The following is a 13,040-nucleotide window of genomic DNA, read 5'->3' as shown; positions in this document are numbered from 1 at the left end:
AGTACCTGTTTCTCAGAGATGGTGAAGGGGCAGGATATGGAACGGATCTCTAAAGCGTGTTTGTCTAAAACCAAATTGGCCTTCCTGAAGGCCACGGTTGTTATGCTGTGCTTCCCTTTGGATCATTTACTGGGAACACGCTTGTAGACAGTTCCTCCTGACAGTGAGGAGTTAATCCAGTGAAGCTGGTGTTCTCGTTTGCTTTCTCCAGTTCTTCTGTCTGCAAAGTGTTGGCAGCATTTTGTGAGATTTTGTTAGGTGTATACTTTGTCCCTTATTTTCTTCTTAACAAATGTTTGGGCAGTTGAAGTATTATTTTTTTTTTCCTTTTTTTTTTTTTCCCCGCTGAGTCGTATCCTTTTGGCATTTGTCTTAGTTGTTCAAACCAAACCTGTGTACCATCAAAAGAATAATGATTAATTATAATACTGGCAAGATCTTTTCTTACAGGACTATGGGTTTTGTTCTATATGTTCTCAATGCTTTTTGCTGGCAGCTTTTTCCAAGAGCAATAATGAGACTTATAATTTTTATTTTCTTCTTAGAATATTTGTTGGGTAGTGAATCCCACAGGGAAATCATGTAAACCTGTGAACTGAGAAAGGATATTTTCTTGTAAAGTTAAGTGTTTTGTTATACTAATAAATGTTACAGGTATTTTGTAGTGGCATTAGTTGCTTTGTCCTCATCAAACACAGGCCAAAAGGAAGTGATAGCAATGTCACCTCTGATACTACACTGCTCGCACTTCTCACAGGTGCAGTCTCAACGTGCTCAAAGACACTCCATCAGTTGTACTGGTGTTTTAGCTACTATCTGGTTAAGTTCTATCTAATTACAGAAAGGATGAAACAGATGTCCTGACACTGTGTTTTAGTGATGGTTGTTAAGCTCTGGTAGAAAAAAGACTATGAGAATTTTCATCTCCCTGTTTCTTGGTAAAAAAAATCCTTTTTCCTTTTGGTTGAATTTAACACGCTATGGCAGCTGGAATGGAATAGGAATAGTATATATTCTTCCTTAACTACAGTTCTTGCCATTTTCAACTATGTTCCATTTTGTGTTTTTCAGGCATTTCTTGTTTAAGACGTCTTCTGGAACTACTCCACTGTTCAGTAGTTCTTCCCCTGGTTACCCGTTGACCTCAGGAACAGTTTATACTCCACCTCCCAGACTGTTACCTAGAAATACATTCTCCAGGAATGCGTTCAAGCTGAAAAAACCCTCCAAGTATTGTAGCTGGAAATGTGCTGCTTTATCTGCAATTGCCGCTGCAGTCCTGCTTGCCATCCTGCTAGCATATTTCATAGGTAAGGCTGTGTTTTCTCTGTCAAATCACATGGCTATGTCAGCAAAAAAAAAAATTCAGCAGAAAAAAAAGGATGGTCAATCTCTTTCACAGATTTATGCTCTTAATGAGCAAAGAAAATTATTATTCCTCGTATTGAGTAATGAGAAAAAATAAAATGTTCAGGTCCCGTTCACTGTCATAAGAGCAGTGGAAGCAAGAAATCAATTCAAGATTCTCAATGTGCATTGTTAACTTTAGGTGTCAGATATGCATTTCTTATGGTCCAAACAGAAGGTGATAATGATTTTTTGATGCACTGTCATATGTTTAAAAAATATTTGGAAAAAACCCTGTGATAGGTGGTGCATCCATATAAGTAACAGAAGGTACTGACATTTGAATTCAAATATTACCATCACATGCTGCCTTTGGATAAAAACCACAAAAGCATTTTGATTAATAAGTCTCGGTCTATATCTGTCTGTCTGCCTAAATTCCAGGTGGTTTTAGATCAAAATAGTTAGGTAATTCCATTTTGTGGGCTGCTGTTTTCCATATTCCACAGGTTCTCAGAATTTTCTAAGAACAAATTTAGAATGGGAACTAAATGTTGTACTTATTTCCTGTGATTAATATATTAGTACTGGCCACACCATGTCCTAATTCTTTCTGTGGTTTTTCAATATTTTTTTAACATGCTTCTGTTATTTAGTCTTTCTTAATTTTAGTTAATTTCTGATTCCCACATGCCCCCCTCCCCCCTCCTTGTCTGTTGTTTTGGAGGTTTTCCAAAGTGCCTACACAGCTAGCTGTGCATTTTGCACCATTTACAGTGGCTTCAACGATAAGTTGGTGGCAATGACATGCTGCACAAACTCTCTGTCTTCTCTGAGTAAATGGCAAAATTATGGTAGCTTGTCGATATTTTCTGTTAATACTTTCCAGACCTATTCTGTGTGGTGTTTAGTTTGTTTCTGAAACTGTTCTCATATATAGTTCTCAAAAGACCTATATATGATGTACTGAATTCTCTCCCTATTCTCTGCGTCTGAAGAGAATAATTTTTTAGGTTGTTTGGTTGTTTGGTTTTTTTTTTTGGGGGGGGGGGTGTCCCATATAATCTGATTTAACAGGATAGGCAGTGTTTTCTAAGGAAACCCCATTTTTCATACTAATGAGCTTTCATATGTAATTAATGTATACAGTAGTAAGAGAGAGCTGACTGGCTACTTTAATGCTGCTGTCTCTTTAGGCCAGGCCTACATCCCAGCATACTCAGTGCTCAGAGCTAACTATCCTTCAGTATTTCTCCTGCAGGAGACCTCAGAAGAATAACAGGCTTAGTTTGATATATAAATAAAAATATTGGAAAGCACATGATTTATTGAACTTGACAGTTATCATACAACAGCTTTCTGTTTGAGTGATTATGCACACGGGAAATGATATACTGCAAGTTGAATATTTTAATCATGCACATAACTTTGAAGTGATGGATTATGAAATGTATTTTTCCTTGGTATTTAGGTTACTGTAATCTAAAGCAAAGCTTTGCAACATGGTTATTTCTTGATACACTTTCATACACTAAGACAAGAGTGAATGTCAGCCAATGCATCGACCCTTAATAATTGATGAATGATCTATCATCTCAAGTAATGACGTGATACATTTTGACAGAAGTTTTTTGATGTCTTCTTTCCTGACTAAAGAATGATGAGCACAATAGAGTTGGCTAGGAACACAGGAAAGCAGGTTTTAGGAAGAGAGTGTTGGTTCAAGGATTAAATAATAAGCTACCTGACAAGCTTCGTGCCATACACAGTAAAGAATAAGTATATTGAAGAGTAGCTGTCAAAACCAGAGAATAGGTGCAATTAATCCTGTGAATAAATTTGATGGATCCACTGTGATCATAATTTAAAGCAATGGAAAAAGGAGAAAACAAAAGAAAACTAAAAAGTAGTTGCATTGCCTTAGGTGCATGAGAACAACAGAAAGATAAAAGGGATGTGCTTTGGTTAGGCCATTCGTTAATTTAATTCCCTCACTCTCAGGAAATCTCGTATGATTCATTCCACATGACAAAGAGCAGGCATAAGGCCATCAGCTATAAGCTCATCCACCCATCAAAGTGCTGGGACTTGCTGTCTTCCGAAAGCACAACTTAAGGTGCTAAAAAACACAGACACACACACAAAAAAAACCCTAGCCAAAACCCCCCAAAACAACTACAACCTGAAGCACCTTTCCTTGTTCTGCAGTTCTCTGGAGGATTAACTTCTGGGTATGTGCAGAACTTGAGTCCTGGGAAAACTAAATATCCTTTCTCATGGGGAAGGAGCAGCAATGCAAAATAGCGGCTGTCCCGCTCTTCTGCAGCTCTTTTGGAGCTCCTGACCTACTACTCCCTGAACTGCTGTGAAGACAAAGTAACTGTCTTGCTCTGTCAGGAGGAAAAATGTTTTTCTGTTTTCAACACAGGTGACCAGAATAATGTTCAGATCAGACCAAAATCCCAGTTCTGTCCTAATCATTGAGACAGTGGGAAAGTGAGAGCTGTTAATCTACCAGGAGAGCTGGCAGTCTTGGGACGAAGAAAGATGTTAAGTTCCCCCAAGACATGCAGGAGGAAGGGCAATACCCCATATTGCAGTAACTCCTCCTGATGTATTTTGCTGTCAGATCTTCAGGCTTAGGAGAGGCTTTAAAGGTGCTGATGATGGTTTTCTGCCATCCACAGAGAGTATTTCTTGCTCTCCACCATAGCAGAGGTTTTATCACTGGGGATACGTTAGTTAAAAGTAATAGTTACAGAAAAAGTCATCAAAATTTGCAGCAAATGATTCTTCTGCTTAGGTCTGTCAATACATCTAGGCTGTGTGAAGATGACCATATCAATGTTAATTAAGATTATTGCAGGACTAAATGAAAAAGGCAATCCCTGCCAGTATAAGGTAAATTATATTGAAAGAATGCTCTGAAGTTCTCATAGTCTTCAGGATTTCTAAATGAATTGTCCCATAATAAAAGAGATGGGGGAATTGATAGGGATAGATCACTGAAAACTTGCTGTCTACACATTTAAACATGGGACTTTCAGAGGGCTGCCAAAGATTATGGGGTGGCATGAAAAAAAATTCTAATAATGGGCCATTTAAAGAGACAAGCAAGAAAATTATCATAAGAGATAGAAAATAATAAATATTTTAAAAATCATTTAGGTGTTGCTGTTGCCTTTCTGATAACACAAAAAAATAAAAATACAGTGAATGAAATGAAAGGGCAGCATGTTTAAAGCTTTAAAAATAAATTCACAGTGCATAATAACCTTTGGAACTTTGCCACACTACATAGTTAATGTTAAATAAAGATACTACTGAGATTTTCAGAAGTTAAAACATTTGTCAAAATAATTATAATATGCCTTGTTAGAAGGAAAACTTGGAGTTTCTTTTCTTTTTTAAGATACGTGTAGACTGATGGTTTAAACAGCAAAATGTCATCAAAGTTTGGCTGTTTACGTAGCCTTTTCCTTTATAGAGCAGACAGTACCATTGTATCGGATTTTCCAAAATCTTCCTCTGAAACTTACCCTGGCTGATGTCCGGGAAAAATTCCTACAGGTCTGGGTGGCACTGGTCTGCTGTGTTGTGGCATGTGTATGTGCAAAATATGCTTGGTTTTGTATGGGTGCGGTTTACCATCTTAGATGTACTGTTCTATACCTGAATTCCTTTACCCTGATGGAGTTTCTGCAGAAAATTTGACACACATCAGTCACCAGGCTGAAAACAAGTCAAGTAAATTTGGGGTTATTTGTTAAAGGGATAGACATAGGCAAAAAAATTCTCAGATTGTTTTCATGAAAAAGAGCTTTTTAAGATGTTTCTGTGGCTGAGTGTTATACTATTTTTGACAGCAGAAAACAGGAAAAAATCACTTCAGTTACATTTTTTCTTACATTGTATACAGAATGCTTATTTAATGCCAGGTTTATCACTTCTCCCCTGTTTCTTCAGTAGCCACGTGGAAATGCAATGCAGAGCATATGTTGCTAGTATTGCACAATGTTTTGGTAAATTCCAGCATGCAGTACGTAAATAAAATTGTCGACAATCCTGAGACATACGTCATTTCACAAAGCCCAGGAGTTATTCCTATTATCCAGGGGTGACATATGAAGAATGTAGAACCAGCCATTCAAATTAGGACATCCTGAAGACATTGGAGTGGTGGCAAAACCCAGTTACAAGAAAGTAATTTATAAAGTGTCAAAAGGAAAGCATATACCACACATACTGTCTTTGTCAGTATTCACTTAAGGGGTTAAGGGAGTGATGAAAGCATTTGTCATGTTAAGTGAGTTTTTAGCTCTTAGATTCATGCCAAACTTGAAGAGGGGGAAAAAACAGAAAATAAGAAAGAAGGAAAGAAAAAAGTCACCTTGTGTTTTTCACAAAGTAATTGCTGCCAAACTTAAATACCGCATTTTTGTAAGCCTTTACACTGCTCTGATTTCTGCCAATCTAACTCTGAGCATCAAAGAACATCTGACCATCAACATGTCAGTATATTAAAAATGTTGTAATTTAAAGTATTTAGAATTTCCCTTGGAAAAAAAAATAGTATCTTGAGACTCATACTGATAACTATTCGAGTACTTGATACTATTTTATCTACTCCTATCATGTGCAAGAAGATAAAGGAAAAATAAAAGGAAAATGACAGAAAGAATATGCTTGCACTACGTTTTTAGTGCATATGTTGCACATGAAAACATTATTACACATCTATTTTTCAGTGTTATTTGGCTTTAAAGGCACAAGGTTTTCTGCCTAAACTTAAAATTATACATTCATTTCTGTGCTATAGAAAAGGCTGAATTGCCAAAGGGTCTGGCAGTTAATTAAGAAAATGAAAATGTCTTTTTTAAAAATTTATTTTATTCCCTATATATATTTAAAATCAGAGCCTGAAAAATAGCTGTGAACAGAACATAAGGCAGATAGGCAAATAAACAGTTAATTTATTTGGTTATGCATCTTATACCCACAAAAGTATTAGTTTCTGTGACAGTCAAACGATAAAATGTATGGAGTTTGTGAAAACTATTAAGACTTGGAAGTGGAAGTCTCATCTTTATTCTGCATCAAATATGTGTATGTACCACATCTGCATAAAATTGTATTCTTCAGGTGTTGATATCAACTTGAATTACTTTATTCCCACATATGACTGAGGTATTGGCTAATTTAAGTGCTTGTATGAAGTTTCTTGCTAATTCATAGTTGCAGTTTCTTCCATTCATAAGTCCAGTTGTCTTTTTTACCGTAATTCTACAGAGCAGCATTCTCAAAACGGTTCGCTCAAGTATATAACTTATGTATCAATTGATTTTTTCTGAGTTGTTTTTGACAAATGGCAACCTAAGTTTCATTTGATTTCCTGTGTCGCATTTGTTGTTTTTGGCTTGTAGAGTCAGGAAACCACCGACTTTGTCTTGTCCACACTTCACTGAAATAAAATATGCCAGATATTTTGAAAACCAAGACTGAAAAAAGGGAAAGCCATGCAAAGATGGAACCTCTGAGAGGTAGAGGTCATCTGGCTGCCAGTCACTGCTATCAGATTCACTCGAAATCAATGTAAACCGAGGGAGCTCTGTGTCTTGCAAGATTAGCTGATGACAGAAGGTTCTGTTCTTAAATTTGCATTGAAAATAGGTGTCAGTTAAGGGGCAATAATTAAATTTTAGAATGTGCCTGTCATATTCTAAATGTCACACATTCAGTGATTCTTATTGACTTATATCAGTCAATCTGAGAGAGAAAAGAGGAGAAGTAACTCAGTAAGCTTGTCTGCCGCTACTGCTGAGAAGAGAGGCTTTGAGCCTTTCAGGGAAGAGCATCTGTCCCCATTCCATAAGAAAACTATGCACTAGTGCTGGGAATTGTGGAGCCTGGCTCCAGGAACTTTAGATGTGGCTTTCCAGCCTAGCAAGTGTCCTGCTTCACAGTTCAAAGCTGTGAGAGATTCCTTCAGCAAAGGAAATAATTTTCCTAAAGACAAAGTGCTCCAGCTGCTGTATATGCATAATGCCACAAAGAACGGGAGGACTTTTATGTGAAGTTACTGAGGTATAGTTTGCCTGTGCTTTTCCTGAGTCAAAGAGAAATGCTTGATTTACAGATTTGTTCTCAGAAAGCCCAGTGTACCTATCGTTTTGCCTAGCAGAGCTCTCGGAGCTAATGGAAGAAGCCGTCTTTCAGTGTGAAAGGGCAGCATGATCAGCCTGTTCCATTCTCTTTGACTTTGCTGAGGATTTTCATACCGTAAACCTCAGCACTTGAAACTAGACTGAGGCTAATGTTTCCATAACACACAAAGTGCTATCACGTGCTTAGCACTTGAAATGGAAACCCATTTCTGTTTAGCTACAACGCTGAACAAACTTACTCTGAAACCTTGGAAAGAAACAGGAGGCACAAGAGGATGTTTTCTTTTGGGGTGTATTATTGGTGTTGTGTTTGGGGGGACACATTTTTATGTGTTTTTTAACGCATATTAATGCACAACACAATCTAGGATGGGTTGAGAAAACACTTTTCACAGATGCTGGTAGTGCTCCCCAGAAGCTGTTAAAATATATTGCTGTGAACTTGAGTCAAGTAACATCACTGCCTGGCTGATGCTAGCTATATTATCTGATGATGCACTGCTCAAAACATGTCGTGTGGTAGAGGTTAGCATCACAAAAATGAGCAATGTGATGTAATAGGGTAGCAATGGCTAACCTGGAAATTTTAGTGTGTTTAAAATTAGTAGTTTAGTACAATTATTATTTATACAGTACAGGTTTGGGCTTTTTCTACTCAAACCTGCAAGAATGGCTTCCTTGGAGGTGCTTCTGCTCCTCCTCCCCCAGCTCCAGTTGTGAAGTACATGCTGTGCTTCACATGCATTGTCATTGTCCTACCATGCACAAACTAGAAAATACCCTGGCTTTCATAATGGCTGTGCAACGGCACCTATTCTCACTTTCATCAGTGCAAATACTGAATATTATGATTTTTATTTTAATTTTTTTTAGTCTAGGTTTTAATCCCAGAATCACAGGTATGAAGTCTTGTCAGGGCAAAGAGATAGCAGAGATAAGAAGATGCAAAACAAGTCTAGCAGCAAGTCAGGGGAGAAAATGAAGAAAAAGCTTTGAGATACTTTAGTGAGACATGCTTTATAACCTAGCCCAACATACTGAGATGAGACCATTTTTCAGGGGAAGGGTGAGCATAAGGGATATTGAAGATTAAATTTTGCTAATATGATGCCAAGTCAGAGATACCTATCAAATAAAACTGTGGTCATTCTCCCTGAAAAGTCAATGTTCAATATCAGTGTAAAATGTCTCATTTCTGTCTAGGGAGACATTGCTCTGTTAGCAGCTATTTATATTGAGATCACCAGTTGATAGTTTATGGATTCATTTATATTGATTATTTGTTGCTGTGCTTCTTTGTTAACTCACTGTGCTGTTTTGCATTTAACACACTTCTGGATTTTATTCATTTAAGTGTAGAAGTACATGTTTGCCTTTAGGAATATAACTGTTGCTCAGTGGGGTAATAGCAGATTGAAAGATGTGACATGGATTTTCTAAGTGTGGGTAATGCAGCTCTGACAACACTATTATGAAAGCCATGAAAAAAACCCAAATAAAGAAAACTTAAGCATACTAAAGAAAGAAGAGAATATTCAAGGAACTTGCAGGAAGAAAAAATATAAAAGTGGGAATTAAATTCAAGTTGTGAAAATAATAAGACAGGGTAACAGACTACAGAAATTATGGAGCAAAAGAAGTTGAACACTAGGAAGAGAAATGACACATCACTACAAAATGACAGAAAACTTTGCTCACCATATAATATAACATGGTGAGATTATCTTCTTTCAGTAATTTAAAAAACTGTTTATGAAACAGTTTTCAGATTCATTTCAGCTTCTGCCTATTCAGGCTTTAATTCTACGTAGTCTTGAAGCACCATGCTTTGAGCCACCTGCTCATGTCACTAGTTGGATAAAAAAAAAATCCAGCTATCTTATGTGTTCTGTATGTCCAGTAATAAAGTTGTTGCCTTGCCGAGGTCAGTGCATCTGAATAGCACGCCATATTCATGGGGTGTTGTGCCTTGTTATTAATGCCTTACATGATAGCCTTGCAGTTAAAATCAGGAAAAACAGTGTCTTCCATGACAGCCTGCCTGATCCCTGGGACAAATTTGCATTCCAGATTTATGTTTACAGGTTTATAGGATAATTCAGGTTGGAAGGGACTTCTGGAGATCTCTGTCTTCTGCTCAAACCTGAATCATCTCTGAAGTCCAGTGTGGTCTTGAAGACCTCCAAGGACAGAGATTGCACCACCTTCCTGGGCAACCTGTTCCACTGCTTGATTGCCCTCATGGGGAAAAAGTACTTCGTTATGTCTTGAACCTTGCTTCAATATATATTGTCTGTCCTCCTCTTGCCATGTACCGGTGTGAAGAGCCTGGCTTTATCTTCTTGATGACCTGCAGGTATGAGTAGGCTGCTTTGAAGCCCCCCACAGCTATTTCTCCCCCAGGCTCCATAAACCCAACTTCATGAGCCCCTCCTCCCAGCGCAAGTGCTCCAGCCCCAAACCATCCTGGTGGCATCTGCTGGACTTGCTCTGGTTTATCGATGCCTTTGTTGCACTGAAAGGCCCAAACCTGCATGCATTGTCCTAGAAGCAGACTAATGAGTGCAAAGCAGATGGGAATAGTCATCTTCCCCAGTCTTCTGGCCATGCTTCTGTTCCTGCAGCCTGGGATACTGCTGGCCTTGTTTGCTGCCAGGGCATGTTGCTGGCTCATGTTTAGTGCTCAGTCCACTGCGACCCCAGGGCCTTTGATGCAGAGCGACTCCCCAGCCAGTCAGTCCCCAGTTTGTGTAACTGCAATGAGTTATTCCCATTTCTAGTGACTTGAGGCATTTCTGCCTGAATGCATGCTAAACCCTTAAGATATGTAGTCCTTTGACTGAGTATGAGTGAGTGTTTGTTTTCCACAACAGAATTTGACCATGATGGGGATAGGTGAGCCAAAGCCTATTTTATGTACCAGATTAAGGGGTGTAGGAAGGAGAGGTTCCTTTTTTGACAGATGCATGTATACTTTCTTAATATTCAGGGAATTCTGTCCTACTTCATTCCTCATTTTTCTGACATCAGAAGCTTGAATTACAATGCCAAAATGAAGAATGTAGTTGGTTAGAAAAATCATGTTTTGGCTTGTATGTTGAGCAGATTTGATAATGAGAGAATCACTATTGAGCTCTACTGTGTGATTATTAGACACTGTTAATGTGTTTATCTTGGCTATTACTAAGTAATTACTAGAAAAGACAAGCATTTGTATTAATATAGCTTCTAAACACAAAAGGAATTTCATTCTCTTATGTTGATCTTGCAGAACCTTACCTAAAACTTTAAATATGCTCTGGGTTTAGTTTGTTTTCTTCTCTGGAATGGCCAGAGTTATCCCCCTGTGTTCTGTTTAATTTTTAAAAGGTAATATACATAATGCATAACAGTGCTGCAGTTAATTTAATTTTAAGCTTTTTTTAATTTGCTGGTTGGTTGATCAGCTGATTTCTTCCAACATTCTTCTTACTAAATACTTTCTGAAGAAAGCCACAGAGTAGAAGATGTGTTCACATACTAATGCCAGTGTGGCGGAATAGGTTCCCCATTTGCTGTGCTGTTTCTGCAGCACTTTATTTGCCTTGCGGGAATTGACCTGCATTAGGCAAGACTCTTTGAAAGGTCAATCAGTCTATTGCATATGTGCTGCTTGTACCTGGATGCTAAAGGTTGTTTTGCTTAGGTCTGAATGTACTGCACTATTCTTGCAGTGACGTTTTATGTTTTGTATGTTTGTATCTTCTCTTTGCAGTGTATTTATTTCTCCTGCAAGAGACTTCCTACTTTCTGTAAGATGCAGATGACTGCACATAGCTAATATAGTAATCGGAGGCTGAAGAGTTCTTTGAAGAAGGCAGGAGATTATCAGAAGGCCCTATCCACGTCTCCTTCAGCAGGAGCCAAGGCATGAACTGCTGAGTCTCAGTATCCCAGTTTGGCTGCGTAAACCAGCTTGAGCACTGTTGTACCAACAGCAAGTGCAAAGCCAACCTGCTACTATCAAAAGATTTGGCAGCGTAGCTGGAATATTCTGTGTAGTCAGAAGAACAACATTACAAATTTTCAAATTTTAATCAGGAAATTAGTGCTACAGCTATGCCTCCTAAATATGGAAACCATGAAACCCATGTGTAGTTCTAGGGGAGCTAGTCTGATCCAAGGCTTGCGGTTTATCAGCAAACTCAGGTTTTGCTCCTGGTGGTTGAAATCAGTCCTCACTGAATTCGACTTGTGAGGGTAACGTTTTGTTTGCAGAAGAGATACTTCTTCCATCAAAACGTACTATTGCTAGAGGATTTCTGTGTTCAGTTATGAAAAGTCTTTAAAGGAGAGGAAAATAGTTCTTGATATGCTGAGAAAATTAATAGATGCTGGAAAAGTCTTGGGAGTGCATAGCAAGTGTCTCAAGGTAATATAAGGGTAGATATGAACTTATGACATCTTTGCTGGTCTGTGGTAAATGCAAAATCAAGTGAAATAGAAGTTAAATAGTTTCACAGCAGGCATGCTAACAGTTACCAGAGAAAGGCAATACAACACTGTAGTCCCATTTACCTCTGCAGTAATGGGTTAGCGTGCCTATATCATATAAGGTCTTTTCCAAGGAGAGAACTGTACGTGTTTGTAAGAATGTGGTGCAGAGCTGGGACCTAAAAATAGACAATTGTGTTAAAACTGGCCACAAGGCAGCAGAGAGCATAAAGAGAAGAGATGCAATTTAGGCCTGTAAGATTTATTGAGCCAAAAGTTTATTTCACCTGTTATTTCTTTCTTCATGTATGTCCCCTTCTGCATCTTGAGACTCCATTAATCACTGAAATGCAAAACTCCAACCACATGAGAAAAAAGAAAGAAGAGCCCATAATGGAGCCTGCTCATTAAGAAAAGCTCAGGGATCTGATAAGTCTTACTTTCGCATGGCAAGTTTTAACTTCTTCTTTTTCTTTTTTTCTTTCTTTTTTTTTTTTTTTAACATTGTTATGTCATTTTAACTCTTAAAATAATGTTATTGTCTTTACAGCCAGAATAAATGTCAATGTTCTCTAACATGGGTCAAGGTTTGGGGGCTTGTTCATTAAGAATATGAGGGTCTTTTTCAACAAAAAAAATTTTCCTGCACCTCTGGAGGCTTACTGAAAATCCTCAAATAAATAATAGAAAAACAGTGATTTAAAACCTAATTTCTAATACAAACCAGACCAGGCTGTCTAGATGAAGAATAAGCTTCAATAAATGGGAGACAGACGCAAGCCTCTTCAGTATGAAGAGTAGCGAGGATGCAGAAATAGAAATCGGTTTTTCATTACATGAGGGATTATGCTTCGGTCTGAAATGCCAAATATTCTGTGGACCGCAGCTGCACTTTCTGTCTGCTGTTGTATTAGCTGGTAATAGTAAAACAATGATGTGATGGTGGAGACAGCTATTTGTTCTCAGAAATACAGAAAAGTTGTTTTCCTTTCCTTTGCTTGGATTGCCATATTGTACTCCATGGCGTATCTTAAACCTCTATCCTTTTGCAGCAAA

At 38.0% G+C, this 13,040-nt stretch overlaps 1 protein-coding gene across 5 annotated transcripts in view; it reads left to right on the top strand.

Annotated features, from left to right (window-relative positions):
* TENM2 (teneurin transmembrane protein 2) overlaps positions 1 to 13,040 on the top strand; it is a 698,234-nt gene that overhangs the window by 523,895 nt on the left and 161,299 nt on the right. For all 5 annotated transcript variants that reach the window (XM_055717811.1, XM_055717810.1, XM_055717809.1 and 2 more), the window contains exon 8: positions 1,072 to 1,310. In XM_055717811.1, coding sequence (XP_055573786.1) covers positions 1,072 to 1,310 — 239 coding nt within the window. The remainder of the gene's footprint in view (positions 1 to 1,071; positions 1,311 to 13,040) is intronic.

This window comes from Falco cherrug, chromosome 8, assembly GCF_023634085.1.
Source record: "Falco cherrug isolate bFalChe1 chromosome 8, bFalChe1.pri, whole genome shotgun sequence".
NCBI classification, from domain to species: Eukaryota; Metazoa; Chordata; class Aves; order Falconiformes; family Falconidae; genus Falco; species Falco cherrug.
The sequence above is the reverse complement of the archived record's forward strand: the minus strand, read 5'-3'. Positions and strand labels throughout refer to the sequence as shown.